The sequence below is a fragment of the Mixophyes fleayi genome, chromosome 3 (genome assembly GCF_038048845.1).
Source record: "Mixophyes fleayi isolate aMixFle1 chromosome 3, aMixFle1.hap1, whole genome shotgun sequence".
NCBI classification, from domain to species: Eukaryota; Metazoa; Chordata; class Amphibia; order Anura; family Limnodynastidae; genus Mixophyes; species Mixophyes fleayi.
The window spans coordinates 1063202-1082413 of record NC_134404.1 but is presented as its reverse complement, the minus strand read 5'-3'; the positions used below and the strand labels follow the sequence as shown (position 1 = coordinate 1082413).

The 19212-nt window shown below is 48.6% G+C and overlaps 1 protein-coding gene across 2 annotated transcripts in view; it reads right to left on the bottom strand.

Annotated features, from left to right (window-relative positions):
- Positions 1 to 926: 926 nt before the first annotated feature.
- EMILIN1 (elastin microfibril interfacer 1) overlaps positions 927 to 19212 on the bottom strand; it is a 55754-nt gene continuing 37468 nt past the window's right edge. The window contains exons 7-8 of one of the 2 annotated variants that reach the window (XM_075201001.1): positions 15712 to 15846; positions 927 to 3323 (exon numbers count right to left, since the gene is read on the bottom strand). In XM_075201001.1, coding sequence (XP_075057102.1) covers positions 2992 to 3323; positions 15712 to 15846 — 467 coding nt within the window. In that variant the 3' untranslated portion in view covers positions 927 to 2991. Of the gene's footprint in view, positions 3324 to 15711; positions 15847 to 19212 lie in introns of those variants that run through there. The other variant, XM_075201002.1, reaches the window with a different exon arrangement.

Here is a 19212-nt window from a genome sequence, read left to right as displayed (position 1 = left end):
GAGTCTGGCACAGAGGAGGATAACGAGGAGGAGTCTGGCACAGAGGAGGAGAACGACTAGGAGTCTGGCACAGAGGAGGATAACGAGGAGGAGTCTGGCACAGAGGAGTATAACGAGGAGGAGTCTGGCACAGAGGAGGATAACGAGGAGGAGTCTGGCACAGAGGAGGATAACGAGGAGGAGTCTGGCACTGAAGAGGATAACGAGGAGGAGTCTGGTACAGAGGAGGATAACGAGGAGGAGTCTGGCACTGAGGAGGATAACGAGGAGGAGTCTGGTACAGAGGAGGATAACGAGGAGGAGTCTGGCACTGAGGAGGATAACGAGGAGGAGTCTGGCACTGAGGAGGATAACGAGGAGGAGTCTGGCACTGAGGAGGATAACAAGGAGGAGTCTGGCACAGACGAGGATAATTAGGAGTTGGACAGAGAGTAGGATAATAAGGAGGAGTCTAGTACCAATTTTCACTGATAATAGGGCTTTTTCCTTTGTTAAATCCCCCCAATGTGTCTTAAAATGGTGGGTGTAAAATATATGCATAACATTAGGCAAAACAGAATTTTACTTACAGAGAAGTAGATGCCTGGAAGTAATTTCTAGCAAATTATAACAATAGGAAGAAACTAAAATATGTCTGAGATAGTCGATAAACCTTGTGGATGCAGTGATTGGGTGAAATTCGATATAGACTGAGTTAGGATGAGATGTTGTGATTGGGAGGCATTAATTCATATAAGGTGAGGTTGTGGAGGGGCATTAGGTGAGACTGGGGGACATTAGGTGAGGCTGGGTGATTTGTGGGGAGACAGGGTGAGTGTGACTGAGATTGGGTAAGATTGGTTTAGTGTGGTTGACTTTAGGTGAGATTTGGGAACATTAGGTGAGATTGGGTGAATCAGTGAATATGAATAGCAATTGGCATCAAATTAGATTGAACATGGTAATTTATTTTATTTTTATATTTATTGTCATTATATAAAATTTACAAATTTGACAATGTTCTTAAAAATGTCTTTGATGAAATGACTACACACAATTTTACACTGTATTGTATAACAAATAAAACCTTCCTAATGTTCTCCCTTTTCTCTAATTCCCTACAGTTTTTTCTACAACAACCTTAAAAAAGAAAGAATAATAAAAAAAAGTAACAATAGGACTTGGACTACATACAATATCTGGTATATGAGAATCGCCAGCCTCGCTTACATCACAGTTTACCCCGGCTCAGCCGGCTCAGCTTAGAGGATTTTCAGGGTGTCAAACAATTTAAGAAAATAAATACAAGCAGAACTGGAGACAGCAAACAACAATTCTGTGTTAATTCTCTGTGAGCAGATTCTTTTCTATGTGAGTCATCCACGATTGCTGTGAGCTCTTTAGTTACCATTTTCCTATTTCTTGGGTTTTTCACTTTAGTATAGTATTCTACACCTTTGTAATTGTTTCTTTTAAACGTTTTAATACAAAGTTAATCATTTGTATCTTATTTTAGAAATGATTCTTCATAACCCTGAGGTTAAAAACTTTGGGGGGCTCCAAATTCTTTGCTTTGTGTATAAAGCGCTGATTCAGTTGTGAAAAAATAGGAAGAAATTTCTACATAAAGTGTATTCTAGATAAATGCGCTTTATTGTGGACGTAGAGCAGATTGGTGCCCTCTAGAGTGGTAAATAACCTTTATTGCCCTGGATATTTTTCACTTAGCTACTACGCCGATAAACTAATGTTAAATCGCGTTGACAAGTCTTTTTTTGCAAAATATACCCCTGTGTAAGAAATGTCTGCTCGTTATTAGTGAGTGATAAATAATGACTGTACTGACATTTTTTACCAACACTGAGAATAAAGTGGATAAGGGAAAAGCTGTTATCAGTTTGTCTTGTTGATAAACACAAGACTAGAGTAAAATTGCTACATTAAGAAATGTATTTGCACAAGTCAGATTAGTGACTTTGGGACTGGGACGGACTTTCACAGATATTCTGGATCCTCATACAGTGCATAATTAATAATATACTTACACCCTCTACAATAAAATCATTTTTAGGTTTAGTTTTTCTCTACACGACGTTTTGTATTTACCACATATAGACCTCATACATTGTATTTAATCGACATCATATCTTTTGTAGCGTGAGAAGCCACAACCGTGGCACCGAATCCTTAGCTTATATAACACTAAATAATTAAATTATTCATATTCCAATGTGCAATTTATGTACTGCAATGTGTGTTCTAGACTGACGGAACCTATCAGGGAATCTACAGGTGGATCTGAAGCACAAAAGGAAGGAGCAAGAACAGAAGTGACTACTTTACTGTACCCCAAACAGCTCCATGCTCTAAACTATAGTAAATATATTCTTCAATGTTTATGTGGTAGTGACCCCTTTTAGCTAATGCAGGCCACACACATCAGCTCAATACCACTGTGTCTATAAAAGGATGATTATGGGGCAGGTATAAGGCCGCATGTGAATGCAGTCACCCGATGCTGGATCTGCCCTGTTTGGTCACAAGCATGTAATAGTAGTGATTGAGCCACAAACACCTTCTGACATTCTACCTTTGTTATAAGTTACATTAAGAAATGAGACATCATGAAAAGAGGTTACTCTGACCCCATTTAATGAATGTGACATTTCACAGATATATACTTCTGTCCATTCAGATCATCGTAGCAGGTTCTCAGATACAGTAAAACTGAAACACTTGTCTATTTTGTGGCTGGGATAAGTGGTCTTATTAAGGGGGTAGCTACCTTCATATATGATGCTACCACTGCCTGGCTTAGAGTAGGTTGATATTCAGCACTTGCCCCCACAGATTAGCATTTGAGCACCCCCATCTAGCGTTTGGCCCCCCATTCCTCTCCAGGGCCAGGTCACAGCTGAAAGTTTATGAAACTGATCACAGAAACTCTTCGCTCTTCCTCTTTTGCTCATATAGAAAATGAACTCCTTAAAAAGTCTTCATTTATATGGTCTATTAGTTGTCCACTTCACTTTCATAAAGGAAGATCCCGCTGAATATTGTCAGAGGCTCATCGGAATATGCCAGTTGTCCCATCACTAGGTCAATACAGATGGTGTCCCCGGCACTCAGCTGCAGGATGATGTTGAAGACCCCAAGTGAGCCGGTGGTGGTCTTATTCTCTACAAGAGGCTTTTTCTCAAGCCCCTCAGGCTGGTAGCCTGCTGAATCCACACGAGCGATGCCAATGTTTGACTTGGAGAGAACTGCTTCCAGTTTCTCATCTTTGTAGCCAGTTAGGATGACACTAAAGAAGTAACGTCCTTCTAGGGGAGCGGTGAAGGTACCTGGAGAGAAAAGATATATTCTTATTACTAACAGGAACTCTTGGAGATTATCACTCTCCTGAATATTAGCTCCGTTAGCCTCCCTCCTCCTCCTCCTCTTACTCCTGGTATCCCACCCCTTACCACACCATGCTCTTGTACACTGCAGTTCATACTGTTCTTGTTATGTCTGGCACAAACCATGGCAGTACTGACCACTGTACACGTGTACGTCTGTATGGAAAGCTGTCCTGGAGGTATAAGTCACATAATTCTGCTACACTAGCGTCCAGGTTGGGGCAGGTAAATAGTGTGCTCATGAGAAGTCTTCCCAGGTGCTGGACCTGTGTGTATAAGTCATACTTGCCAACTCTCCCAGAATGGCCGGGAGACTCCCGAAATTCGGGTTGGTCTCACGGACTCCCGGGAGAGCTGGCAAATCTCCCGCATCCTGCTACTGTCTTCCCAAAATGACGCAATTCGCGTCATTTTGGCCCCGCCGCCCGCGACAAAATGCCATTTTTGCCCCCTTCCGCCCTCCAGTCACGCCCATCTCCCGGAAATAACTTCACACAAGTTGGTAAGTATGGTATAAGTATCAGTACTTCAGCAAGATTTAGCAGATTATGGAGCTGCCTGGATCAATGTCTGACGTTTCCAGCTTCTCTGCAGTTGTACTAGATCTTGGCTGATTTATTGTACTGCTTCTATATTGCTATCTGTGAATCAAACATTAGCTGTGAACCCCAAACGTTGACTGTGAGCTTGAATTATTTTCTTACATAGGTCCTGAATATCTGATACTGTTGCCAACTCCTAGCTTGAGGTGCCAGACTTCTGTCTATAGCTGTGTCTCCTGAGTACCAGACCCGGGCGTTTTACTCTGATTACTGCTTTCCCGCACTTGTGAAGCAGAGACCGCGGACTACTTGTTACAGTGGGTCCTGGCTGTGACTCCACTATTGCTTATTTTTTTCCTTTATATCGAATTCTGGTTTTTAACTCTGACTACTGCTAATTCAAGGCCTGATTCATTAAGGAGCGTAAATGCTGATATGTGTAGTACTTTGTGTAAAATCGCTCTGCGCATGCCCAAAACCAGTAGTCAGGGTACAGTAAGGACGTATGCACGTAGTCAGTGTACAGTAAGGGCGTATGTACGTAGTCAGTGTACAGTAAGGACGTATGTACATAGTTGGTGTACAGTAAGGGCGTATGTACGTAGTCAGTGTACAGTAAGGGCGTATACACGTAGTCAGTGTGCAGTAAGGGTGTATGCACGTAGTCAGTGTACAGTAAGGGCGTATGCACGTAGTCAGTGTACAGTAAGGACGTATGTACGTAGTCAGTGTACAGTAAGGGAGTATGCACGTAGTCAGTGTACAGTAAGGGCGTATTCACATAGTCAGTGTACAGTAAGGACGTATGTACGTAGTCAGTGTACAGTAAGGGAGTATGCACGTAGTCAGTGTACAGTAAGGGCGTATGCACGTAGTCAGTGTACAGTAAGGACGTATGTACGTAGTCAGTGTACAGTAAGGGTGTATGCACGTAGTCAGTGTACAGTAAGGGCGTATGCACGTAGTCAGTGTACAGTAAGGGCGTATGCACGTAGTCAGTGTACAGTAAGGGTGTATGCACGTAGTCAGTGTACTGTAAGGGTGTATGTACGTAGTCAGTGTACAGTAAGGGTGTATGTACGTAGTCAGTGTACAGTAAGGGCGTATGTACGTAGTCAGTGTACAGTTAGGGTGTATGTACGTAGTCAGTGTACAGTAAGGGCGTATGTACGTAGTCAGTGTACAGTAAGGGTGTATGTACGTAGTCAGTGTACAGTAAGGGTGTATGTACGTAGTCAGTGTACAGTAAGGGCGTATGTACGTAGTCAGTGTACAGTAAGGACGTATGTACGTAGTCAGTGTACAGTAAGGGCGTATGTACGTAGTCAGTGTACAGTAAGGACGTATGTACGTAGTCAGTGTACAGTAAGGGTGTATGCACGTAGTCAGTGTACAGTAAGGGTGTATGTACGTAGTCAGTGTACAGTAAGGACGTATGTATGTAGTCAGTGTACAGTAAGGGTGTATGTACGTAGTCAGTGTACAGTAAAGGTGTATGTACGTAGTCAGTGTACAGTAAGGGTGTATGTACGTAGTCAGTGTACAGTAAGGGTGTATGTACGTAGTCAGTGTACAGTAAGGGTGTATGTACGTAGTCAGTGTACAGTAAGGGTGTATGCACGTAGTCAGTGTACAGTGCGGGCGTATGCACGTAGTCAGTGTACAGTGCGGGCGTATGCACGTAGTCAGTGTACAGTAAGGACGTATGTATGTAGTCAGTGTACAGTAAGGGCGTATGCACGTAGTCAGGGTACAGTAAGGGCGTATGCACGTAGTCAGTGTACAGTAAGGGCGTATGCACGTAGTCAGTGTACAGTAAGGGCGTATGCACGTAGTCAGTGTACAGTAAGGGCATATGCACGTAGTCAGTGTACAGTAAGGACATATGTATGTAGTCAGTGTACAGTAAGGGCGTATGCACGTAGTCAGTGTACAGTAAGGGCGTATACACGTAGTCAGTGTGCAGTAAGGGTGTATGTATGTAGTCAGGGTACAGTAAGGGCGTATACACGTAGTCAGTGTGCAGTAAGGGTGTATGCACGTAGTCAGTGTACAGTAAGGGCGTATGCACGTAGTCAGTGTACAGTAAGGACGTATGTACGTAGTCAGTGTACAGTAAGGGAGTATGCACGTAGTCAGTGTACAGTAAGGGCGTATTCACATAGTCAGTGTACAGTAAGGACGTATGTACGTAGTCAGTGTACAGTAAGGGAGTATGCACGTAGTCAGTGTACAGTAAGGGCGTATGCACGTAGTCAGTGTACAGTAAGGACGTATGTACGTAGTCAGTGTACAGTAAGGGTGTATGCACGTAGTCAGTGTACAGTAAGGGCGTATGCACGTAGTCAGTGTACAGTAAGGGCGTATGCACGTAGTCAGTGTACAGTAAGGGTGTATGCACGTAGTCAGTGTACTGTAAGGGTGTATGTACGTAGTCAGTGTACAGTAAGGGTGTATGTACGTAGTCAGTGTACAGTAAGGGCGTATGTACGTAGTCAGTGTACAGTAAGGGTGTATGTACGTAGTCAGTGTACAGTAAGGGCGTATGTACGTAGTCAGTGTACAGTAAGGGTGTATGTACGTAGTCAGTGTACAGTAAGGGTGTATGTACGTAGTCAGTGTACAGTAAGGGCGTATGTACGTAGTCAGTGTACAGTAAGGACGTATGTACGTAGTCAGTGTACAGTAAGGGCGTATGTACGTAGTCAGTGTACAGTAAGGACGTATGTACGTAGTCAGTGTACAGTAAGGGTGTATGCACGTAGTCAGTGTACAGTAAGGGTGTATGTACGTAGTCAGTGTACAGTAAGGACGTATGTATGTAGTCAGTGTACAGTAAGGGTGTATGTACGTAGTCAGTGTACAGTAAAGGTGTATGTACGTAGTCAGTGTACAGTAAGGGTGTATGTACGTAGTCAGTGTACAGTAAGGGTGTATGTACGTAGTCAGTGTACAGTGCGGGCGTATGCACGTAGTCAGTGTACAGTGCGGGCGTATGCACGTAGTCAGTGTACAGTGCGGGCGTATGCACGTAGTCAGTGTACAGTAAGGACGTATGTATGTAGTCAGTGTACAGTAAGGGCGTATGCACGTAGTCAGGGTACAGTAAGGGCGTATGCACGTAGTCAGTGTACAGTAAGGGCGTATGCACGTAGTCAGTGTACAGTAAGGGCGTATGCACGTAGTCAGTGTACAGTAAGGGCATATGCACGTAGTCAGTGTACAGTAAGGACATATGTATGTAGTCAGTGTACAGTAAGGGCGTATGCACGTAGTCAGTGTACAGTAAGGGCGTATGCACGTAGTCAGGGTACAGTAAGGGCGTATGCACGTAGTCAGTGTACAGTAAGGGCGTATGCACGTAGTCAGTGTACAGTAAGGGCGTATGCACGTAGTCAGTGTACAGTAAGGGCATATGCACGTAGTCAGTGTACAGTAAGGACGTATGCACATAGTTGGTGTAAAGTAAGGGCATATGTACGTAGTCAATGTACAGTAAGGCCGTATGCACGTAGTCAATGTACAGTAAGGACGTATGTACGTAGTCAGTGTACAGTAAGGGCGTATGCACGTAGTCAGTGTACAGTAAGGGCGTATGCACGTAGTCAGTGTACAGTAAGGGCATATGTACGTAGTCAGTGTACAGTAAGGACGTATGCACATAGTTGGTGTAAAGTAAGGGCATATGTACATAGTCAATGTACAGTAAGGCCGTATGCACGTAGTCAATGTACAGTAAGGACGTATGTATGTAGTCAGTGTACAGTAAGGACGTATGTATGTAGTCAGTGTACAGTAAGGGCGTATGCACGTAGTCAGTGTACAGTAAGGGCATATGTACGTAGTCAGTGTACAGTAAGGACGTATGTACGTAGTCAGTGTACAGTAAGGACGTATGGACGTAGTCAGTGTACAGTATGGGCGTATGTACGTAGTCAGTGTACAGTAAGGACGTATGTACGTAGTCAGTGTACAGTAAGGGCGTATGCACGTAGTCAGTGTACAGTAAGGGCGTATGCACGTAGTCAGTGTACAGTAAGGACGTATGTACGTAGTCAGTGTACAGTAAGGACGTATGCACATAGTTGGTGTACAGTAAGGGTGTAGGTACGTAGTCAGTGTACAGTAAGGGTGTATGCACGTAGTCAGTGTACAGTAAGGACGTATGCATGTAGTCAGTGTACAGTAAGGACGTATGGCCGTAGTCAGGGTACAGTAAGGGCGTATGCACGTAGTCAGTGTACAGTAAGGGCGTATGTACGTAGTCAGGGTACAGTAAGGGCGTATGCACGTAGTCAGTGTACAGTAAGGGCGTATGTACGTAGTCAGTGTACAGTAAGGACGTATGTATGTAGTCAGTGTACAGTAAGGGCGTATGCACGTAGTCAGGGTACAGTAAGGGCGTATGCACATAGTTGGTGTACAGTAAGGGTGTGCCAAGCTTAAGTACACAGAGCAGCATCTGAATCAAGCTTTGAGCATCTCAAAAGTACATGATTTTCAGTCGTATCTCTTGCACCAACTCCTCCAGGGCTGAGTGATAGTGATGACCACTGTGTATACAGCTAGAACGTGTGTTTGCAAGCAGGAGCAACTTCAAAAATGTATATTTATATAATATATGTATTTTGGGGGGGGGTGGGGGGGATTAAAAAACAGAACACTTTTATTTTTTTATATTTTGTCATTAATGACTATTAATAACAGGTGACAATGGTTGAATATTTTTTTTCCTGTGAGCTGTTTTGTCACTTGATATTCCACATAGATATTGGATGTATCTTGTCTGTTAGAGCAAAGCGGACCTAGACCCGTATCCATCAACAGAAGTATCTTTAGATCTGCTCCTTATTCATTACGGACGGACGTATGTCCGATATATGTGTGTTTTTAAAAAGATGCACAATACGTCCATTTTGCATTCCTTGATGAATCGGGCCCTCAATGTATATAGCCTGGATTTGAACTATGAACCCTAACCTTTCAGGTGACCTTCTCAAGTTAGTGGCAGCAATATGTAAATGCTTCTAGTTGACTGAACGTGCAGCTGTCGGATTTTAATGCCTGAATGTGAAAAGTGCGCTCGATATAACTTGTAGAGGTGCTAAGGTTGGACCATTGCTGGTAAGAGGATTAAAATAGGTTGTGGAAGCCATAGAGTGAGGACTATACTCTGTTTCTCCTCTGTTGCATTTCGTTGGCAATAAATTATAGCTCGGATTATAGGTATTGGCTGCAATTTGTCACAAGATGAAGTGGATCCGACAGAGATGCTGTAAGAGGTGACACAGACTGTTGTAAAAGGGCATTAGAGGAGCACAGACCAAGCATCAGGAGAGACAGATATTCACATGAGGCTGTTCTGATATCAGATTCACTAACAGCAACGTAGTCAGCTGCTCATAAGGACACGGGCTGTTTATCAAATCACCCGCTATAGGGGTTATCACATGGCAATAATCCCTGCTTACTACGGCGCCCCCGTCCAATGCCCGTTCTGGTAGTGCCATCTCATTTCAATTTATTAACGCACTGTTGTTTATTATGTTTCTTTAACAATATAAAGAAAATACATTTTATTAAATTAAGTAAACAGCAAAAAATATATATAAGTTATTATAATATAAATGTAATATTATGATTAATTTTGTCTGTGTGGAGTATTTTTAATTACTTAATTTTTTTTACATTTTTTGTAATTAATGGAAGTAAAAACCAAATCTGGGCTCTGGGTGTCTCTGTGCAGCTCAGGGAGACCGGCCGGAAGGAATTCTCAGCTCTCAGTGATAAATGCTGGTGTTATATCATCTTTTATAGCTAATTACAATTATCACCCCTCAGTCCTGTTACAATCACAACTGGATTTAAGTTTTAAAAGCAAAGAAGATTTTGGGGGGAATTCAATTAGTGGGATTTTTACAAGAGACCTCTGATGATTTTTCCTCGCACCCCATAGAGGTGCAGGGAAAAATGAATGTAGAATTTACCATAGTAACGGTAAAAATGCAATTGAATTTCCCCCTTTGAGTAGTTAAATGATAATAACAGTTCTCAAAACTAAATAATAAGCTGTGGATTCCTTTCAGCAAGGTATTATTGGGGTTACTACTGGTGATACCCTGTTATCCCTGGCGCTAGTCCTTCTTCCGGCTGGGGGTACTGTTGGCTTTACCCCGTTGTGTCTGGTGATAACCCCACCGGCAGGGAGTACTGCTGGCGTTATCCCGTTATCCCTGGTGATAACCCCTCCGGCAGGGAGTACTGCTGGCGTTATCCCGTTATCCCTGGTGATAACCCCACCGGCAGGGAGTACTGCTGGTGTTATCCTGTTATCCCTGGTGATAACCCCACCGGCAGGGAGTACTGCTGGTGATAACCCCACCGGCAGGGAGTACTGCTGGTGTTATCCCGTTATCCCTGGTGATAACCCCACCGGCAGGGAGTACTGCTGGTGTTATCCCGTTATCCCTGGTGATAACCCCACCGGCAGGGAGTACTGCTGGTGATAACCCCACCGGCAGGGAGTACTGCTGGTGATATCCCGTTATCCCTGGTGATAACCCCACCGGCAGGGAGTACTGCTGGCGTTATCCCGTTATCCCTGGTGATAACCCCACTGGCAGGGGGTACTGCTGGTGTTATCCCGTTATCCCTGGTGATAACCCCACCGGCAGGGAGTACTGCTGGTGATAACCCCACCGGCAGGGAGTACTGCTGGTGATAACCCCGTTATCCCTGGTGATAACCCCACCGGCAGGGAGTACTGCTGGTGTTATCCCGTTATCCCTGGTGATAACCCCACCGGCAGGGAGTACTGCTGGTGATAACCCCACCGGCAGGGAGTACTGCTGGTGTTATCCCGTTATCCCTGGTGATAACCCCACCGGCAGGGAGTACTGCTGGTGTTATCCCGTTATCCCTGGTGATAACCCCACCGGCAGGGAGTACTGCTGGTGTTATCCCGTTATCCGTGGTGATAACCCCACCGGCAGGGAGTACTGCTGGTGTTATCCCGTTATCCCTGGTGATAACCCAACCGGCAGGGAGTACTGCTGGTGATAACCCCACCGGCAGGGAGTACTGCTGGTGTTATCCCGTTATCCCTGGCAATAACCCCACCGGCAGGGAGTACTGCTGGTGTTATCCCGTTATCCCTGGTGATAACCCCACCGGCAGGGAGTACTGCTGGTGATATCCCGTTATCCCTGGCGATAACCCCACCGGCAGGGAGTACTGCTGGCGTTATCCCGTTATCCCTGGTGATAACCCCACCGGCAGGGAGTACTGCTGGTGATACCCCGTTATCCCTGGTGATAACCCCACCGGCAGGGGGTACTGCTGGTGTTATCCCGTTATCCCTGGTGATAACCCCACCGGCAGGGAGCACTGCTGGTGTTATCCCGTTATCCCTGGCGATAACCCCACCGGCAGGGAGTACTGCTGGTGATACCCCGTTATCCCTGGTGATATCCCCACCGGCAGGGGGTACTGCTGGTGATACCCCGTTATCCCTGGTGATAACCCCACCGGCAGGGAGTACTGCTGGTGATAACCCCACCGGCAGGGAGTACTGCTGGTGATAACCCCACCGGCAGGGAGTACTACTGGTGTTATCCCGTTATCCCTGGTGATAACCCCACCGGCAGGGAGTACTGCTGGTGATAACCCCACCGGCAGGGAGTACTACTGGTGTTATCCCGTTATCCCTGGTGATAACCCCACCGGCAGGGAGTACTGCTGGTGTTATCCCGTTATCCCTGGCGATAACCCCACCGGCAGGGAGTACTGCTGGTGATAACCCCACCGGCAGGGAGTACTGCTGGTGTTATCCCGTTATCCCTGGTGATAACCCCACCGGCAGGGAGTACTGCCGGTGATATCCCGTTATCCCTGGTGATAACCCCACCGGCAGGGAGTACTGCTGGTGATACCCCGTTATCCCTGGTGATAACCCCACCGGCAGGGAGTACTGCTGGTGATACCCGGTTATCCCTGGTGATAACCCCACCGGCAGGGAGTACTGCTGGTGATACCCGGTTATCCCTGGTGATAACCCCACCGGCAGGGAGTACTGCTGGTGATACCCGGTTATCCCTGGTGATAACCCCACCGGCAGGGAGTACTGCTGGTGTTACCCCGTTATCCCTGGTGATAACCCCACCGGCAGGGAGTACTGCTGGTGATACCCGGTTATCCCTGGTGATAACCCCACCGGCAGGGAGTACTACTGGTGTTACCCCGTTATCCCTGGTGATAACCCCACCGGCAGGGAGTACTGCTGGTGTTACCCCGTTATCCCTGGTGATAACCCCACCGGCAGGGAGTACTACTGGTGTTATCCCGTTATCCCTGGTGATAACCCCACCGGCAGGGAGTACTGCTGGTGTTATCCCGTTATCCCTGGCGATAACCCCACCGGCAGGGAGTACTACTGGTAATATCCCGTTATCCCTGGCGATAACCCCACCGGCAGGGAGTACTGCTGGTGTTATCCCGTTATCCCTGGTGATAACCCCACCGGCAGGGAGTACTGCTGGTGATAACCACACCGGCAGGGAGTACTGCTGGTGTTATCCCGTTATCCCTGGTGATAACCCCACCGGCAGGGAGTACTGCTGGTGTTATCCCGTTATCCCTGGTGATAACCCCACCGGCAGGGAGTACTGCTGGTGATAACCCCACCGGCAGGGAGTACTGCTGGTGATATCCCGTTATCCCTGGTGATAACCCCACCGGCAGGGAGTACTGCTGGTGATACCCCGTTATCCCTAGTGATAACCCCACCGGCAGGGAGTACTGCTTGTGTTATCCCGTTATCCCTGGCGATAACCCCACCGGCAGGGAGTACTGCTGGTGATATCCCGTTATTCCTGGTGATAACCCCACCGGCAGGGAGTACTGCTGGTGATACCCCGTTATCCTGGTGATAACCCCACCGGCAGGGAGTACTGCTGGTGTTATCCCGTTATCCCTGGTGATAACCCCACCGGCAGGGGGTACTGCCGGTGATATCCCGTTATCACTGGTGATAACCCCACCGGCAGGGAGTACTGCTGGTGTTATCCCGTTATCCCTGGTGATAACCCCACCGGCAGGGAGTACTGCTGGTGTTATCCCGTTATCCCTGGTGATAACCCCACCGGCAGGGAGTACTGCTGGTGATAACCCCACCGGCAGGGAGTACTGCTGGTGATATCCCGTTATTCCTGGTGATAACCCCACCTGCAGGGAGTACTGCTGGTGATATCCCGTTATCCCTGGTGATAACCCCACCGGCAGGGAGTACTGCTGGTGTTATCCCGTTATCCCTGGCGATAACCCCACCGGCAGGGAGTACTGCTGGTGATATCCCGTTATCCCTGGTGATAACCCCACCGGCAGGGAGTACTGCTGGTGATAACCCCACCGGCAGGGAGTACTGCTGGTGATATCCCGTTATCCCTGGTGATAACCCCACCGGCAGGGAGTACTACTGGTGATAACCCCACCGGCAGGGAGTACTGCTGGTGATAACCCCACCGGCAGGGAGTACTGCTGGTGATATCCCGTTATTCCTGGTGATAACCCCACCTGCAGGGAGTACTGCTGGTGATATCCCGTTATCCCTGGTGATAACCCCACCGGCAGGGAGTACTGCTGCTGTTATCCCGTTATCCCTGGTGATAACCCCACCGGCAGGGAGTACTGCTGGTGTTATCCCGTTATCCCTGGTGATAACCCCACCGGCAGGGAGTACTGCTGGTGATAACCCCACCGGCAGGGAGTACTGCTGGTGATATCCCGTTATTCCTGGTGATAACCCCACCTGCAGGGAGTACTGCTGGTGATATCCCGTTATCCCTGGTGATAACCCCACCGGCAGGGAGTACTGCTGGTGTTATCCCGTTATCCCTGGCGATAACCCCACCGGCAGGGAGTACTGCTGGTGATATCCCGTTATCCCTGGTGATAACCCCACCGGCAGGGAGTACTGCTGGTGATAACCCCACCGGCAGGGAGTACTGCTGGTGATATCCCGTTATCCCTGGTGATAACCCCACCGGCAGGGAGTACTACTGGTGATAACCCCACCGGCAGGGAGTACTGCTGGTGATAACCCCACCGGCAGGGAGTACTGCTGGTGATATCCCGTTATCCCTGGTGATAACCCCACCAGCAGGGAGTACTGCTGGTGATAACCCCACCGGCAGGGAGTACTGCTGGTGATATCCCGTTATCCCTGGTGATAACCCCACCGGCAGAGAGTACTACTGGTGATAACCCCACCGGCAGGGAGTACTGCTGGTGATAACCCCACCGGCAGGGAGTACTGCTGGTGATATCCCGTTATCCCTGGTGATAACCAAACCGGCAGGGAGTACTACTGGTGATACCCCCACCGGCAGGGAGTACTGCTGGTGATAACCCCACCGGCAGGGAGTACTGATGGTGATAACCCCACCGGCAGGGAGTACTACTGGTGATAACCCCACCGGCAGGGAGTACTGCTGGTGATATCCCGTTATCCCTGGTGATAACCCCACCAGCAGGGAGTACTACTGGTGATACCCCCACCGGCAGGGAGTACTGATGGTGATAACCCCACCGGCAGGGAGTACTGATGGTGATAACCCCACCGGCAGGGAGTACTGATGGTGATAACCCCACCGGCAGGGAGTACTACTGGTGATAACCCCACCGGCAGGGAGTACTGCTGGTGATATCCCGTTATCCCTGGTGATAACCCCACCGGCAGGGAGTACTACTGGTGATAACCCCACCGGCAGGGAGTACTGATGGTGATAACCCCACCGGCAGGGAGTACTGCTGGTGTTACCTTGTTATCCCTGGTGATAACCCCACCGGCAGGGAGTACTGCTGGTGATAACCCCACCGGCAGGGAGTACTGCTGGTGATAACCCCACCGGCAGGGAGTACTACTGGTGATAACCCCACCGGCAGGGAGTACTGATGGTGATAACCCCACCGGCAGGGAGTACTGCTGGTGTTACCCCGTTATCCCTGGTGATAACCCCACCGGCAGGGAGTACTGCTGGTGATAACCCCACCGGCAGGGAGTACTACTGGTGATAACCCCACCGGCAGGGAGTACTGCTGGTGATAACCCCACCGGCAGGGAGTACTGCTGGTGATAACCCCACCGGCAGGGAGTACTACTGGTGATAACCCCACCGGCAGGGAGTACTACTGGTGATAACCCCACCGGCAGGGAGTACTGCTGGTGATAACCCCACCGGCAGGGAGTACTGCTGGTGATAACCCCACCGGCAGGGAGTACTGCTGGTGATAACCCCACCGGCAGGGAGTACTGCTGGTGATAACCCCACCGGCAGGGAGTACTACTGGTGATAACCCACCGGCAGGGAGTATTACTGGTGATAACCCCACCGGCAGGGAGTACTGCTGGTGATAACCCCACCGGCAGGGAGTACTGCTGGTGATAACCCCACCGGCAGGGAGTACTGCTGGTGATAACCCCACCGGCAGGGAGTACTGCTGGTGATAACCCCACCGGCAGGGAGTACTGCTGGTGTTATCCCGTGTGGCATTATCTGTCTCAGTCATAAAATAATTATGAATCGCAGCTACAATGTAATATTTTATCGGCAGAATAAGTGGCAGTATACAGTATAACGTTGCACTTTATTTACGCTATGTCCAGTGATGGAGCAGACGGGACTCTCAGGGTCCTAGGACAACATTGGGGGACAATTGCTATAATTGGACGTTTACTGCTATGATAGCACACTGACATTCACAGGTGATGATAAGAGGAAGCCTCTACATACCAGTAAATGGATCGTATGCTTCTCCATCATTTACCAGGATCTTGTCAAATGGAATGGTTCCAGGCTCTGAGTACGGCTTAGTCAGAGCTGCGGAAAATGAGATTTGCGGAACATCAGCTGGCACACCGATGGGCCCTGGATTCACAAATAGAAATGAAAGATATTACATTATACATGACACAATGATACAGTCAATTATCTGCTTATTTATTGGATAGCAACAAATCTTTAAAGGGATGAAATAATCTAATAGAGTTCAGAGGCGCTTCCCAGGACATCTGATCTAATACACTAGTAGTGTTTAATGGTGACCCCCAGCACAGGGCATCTAATACCCTATTAGTACTTAGGGGTGACCCCCAGCACAGGGCATCTAATACCCTAGTAGTGTTTAGTGGTGACCCCCGGCACAGGGCATCTAATACCCTAGTAGTGTTTAGTGGTGACCCCCAGCACAGGGCATCTAATACCTTAGTAGTGTTTAGTGGTGACCCCCAGCACAGGGCATCTAATACCCTATTAGTACTTAGGGGTGACCCCCAGCACAGGGCATCTAATACCCTAGTAGTGTTTAGTGGTGACCCCCGGCACAGGGCATCTAATACCCTAGTAGTGTTTAGTGGTGACCCCCAGCACAGGGTATCTAATACCTTAGTAGTGTTTAGTGGTGACCCCCAGCACATGGCATCTAATACCCTAGTAGTGTTTAGTGGTGACCCCCAGCAAGGGGCATCTAATACCCTAGTAGTGTTTAGTGGTGACCCACAGCATGGGGCATCTAATACCCTAGTAGTGTTTAGTGGTGACCCCCGGCACAGGGCATCTAATACCCGAGTAGTGTTTAGTGGTGACCCCCAGCATGGGGCATCTAATACCCTAGTAGTGTTTAGCGGTGACCCCCAGCACAGGGCATCTAATACCTTATTAGTGTTTAGTGGGGACCCCCAGCACAGGGCATCTAATACCCTAGTAGTACTTAGGGGTGACCCCCGGCACAGGGCATCTAATACCCGAGTAGTGTTTAATGGTGACCCCCAGCAAGGGGCATCTAATACCCTAGTAGTGTTTAGTGGTGACCCCCAGCACAGGGCATCTAATACCCGAGTAGTGTTTAGTGGTGACCCCCAGCACAGGGCATCTAATACCTTAGTAGTGTTTATTGGTGACCCCCAGCACAGGGCATCTAATACCCTAGTAGTACTTAGGGGTGACCCCTGTCACAGGGCATCTAATACCCTAGTAGTGTTTATTGGTGACCCCCAGCACAGGGCATCTAATACCCTAGTAGTACTTAGGGGTGATTCCTGTCACATGACATCTAATACCCTAGTAGTGGTTAGTGGTGACCCCCAGCACAGGGCATCTAATACCCTAGTAGTGTTTAGTGGTGACCCCCAGCACAGGGCATCTAATACCCTAGTAGTGTTTAGTGGTGACCCCCAGCACATGGCATCTAATACCCTAGTAGTGTTTAGTGGTGACCCCCAGCACATGGCATCTAATACCCTAGTAGTGGTTAGTGGTGACCCCCAGCACAGGGCATCTAATACCCTAGTAGTGGTTAGCGGTCACCCCCAGCACATGGCTATAGAAAAAGAAAATAGACCCTAAAATTTGTGCTTTTCTAAAAACTTATTTTCTTGACCTGACATAATCAGTATATAGGAAATGTAAAAGATACTATGACTGAGACAGGTGGCTCCCATGGAGCACCCAGCTTGAAACAAGTTAATCTCGGGTGACTCCACCTACTGAATAGCCAGGCAGCCAATCAGGAATGAATAAAAGGGGGCACTATGCGTTATTAGAGGACCTGGCCCAATGCTGCGTAGCACTGGACTTTTAGACAATCTAAGAGGTACAACCATATGTTTGACATTTGGTTTGGACCAAACCACATGTTACAACGAATGTGGTAAATCTCCCAATAAGTAAAATTGAACATGTGGATGTTATTACATATAGATTCAGAGCTGGCCCTGTAAGAAGGGCGTTGCTTTTACAATGGCACCTACATGCGTTGGGTGCCAAGATTGGAATAGGAGCCTGGGTACGGAGAAGTTGCATCTACATGCGTTGGGTGCAGGGATTGGAATAGGAGCCTGGGTATGGAGAAGTGGCACCTACATGCATTGGGTGCAGGGATTGGAATAGGAGCCTGGGTACGGAGAAGTGGCACCTACATGCTGGGGTGCAGGGATTGGAATAGGAGCCTGGGTACGGAGAAGTGGCACCTACATGCGTTGGGTGCAGGGATTGGAATAGGAGCCTGGGTATGGAGAAGTGGCACCTACATGCATTGGGTGCAGGGATTGGAATAGGAGCCTGGGTACGGAGCAGTGGCACCTATATGCTGGGGTGCAGGGATTGGAATAGGAGCCTGGGTACGGAGCAGTGGCACCTACATGCTTGGGTGCAGGGATTGGAATAGGAGCCTGGGTACGGAGCAGTGGCACCTACATGCTTGGGTGCAGGGATTGGAATAGGAGCCTGGGTACGGAGCAGTGGCACCTATATGCTGGGGTGCAGGGATTGGAATAGGAGCCTGGGTACGGAGCAGTGGCACCTACATGCATTGGGTGCAGGGATTGGAATAGGAGCCTGGGTACGGAGCAGTGGCACCTACATGCTGGGGTGCAGGGATTGGAATAGGAGCCTGGGTACGGAGCAGTGGCACCTACATGCTTGGGTGCAGGGATTGGAATAGGAGCCTGGGTACGGAGAAGTGGCACCTACATGCTTGGGTGCAGGGATTGGAATAGGAGCCTGGGTACGGAGAAGTTGCATCTACATGCGTTGGGTGCAGGGATTGGAATAGGAGCCTGGGTACGGAGAAGTGGCACCTACATGCATTGGGTGCAGGGATTGGAATAGGAGCCTGGGTACGGAGAAGTGGCACCTACATGCATTGGGTGCAGGGATTGGAATAGGAGCCTGGGTACGGAGAAGTGGCACCTACATGCGTTGGGTGCAGGGATTGGAATAGGAGCCTGGGTACGGAGCAGTGGCACCTATATGCTGGGGTGCAGGGATTGGAATAGGAGCCTGGGTACGGAGCAGTGGCACCTACATGCTTGGGTGCAGGGATTGGAATAGGAGCCTGGGTACGGAGCAGTGGCACCTACATGCGTTGGGTGCAGGGATTGGAATAGGAGCCTGGGTACGGAGAAGTGGCACCTACATGCGTTGGGTGCAGGGATTGGAATAGGAGCCTGGTTACGGAGCAGTGGCACCTACATGCATAGGGTGCAGGGATTGGAATAGGAGCCTGGGTACGGAGCAGTGGCACCTACATGCGTTGGGTGCAGGGATTGGAATAGGAGCCTGGGTACGGAGCAGTGGCACCTACATGCTGGGGTGCAGGGATTGGAATAGGAGCCTGGGTACGGAGCAGTGGCACCTACATGCGTTGGGTGCAGGGATTGGAATAGGAGCCTGGGTACGGAGAAGTGGCACCTACATGCATTGGGTGCAGGGATTGGAATAGGAGCCTGGGTACGG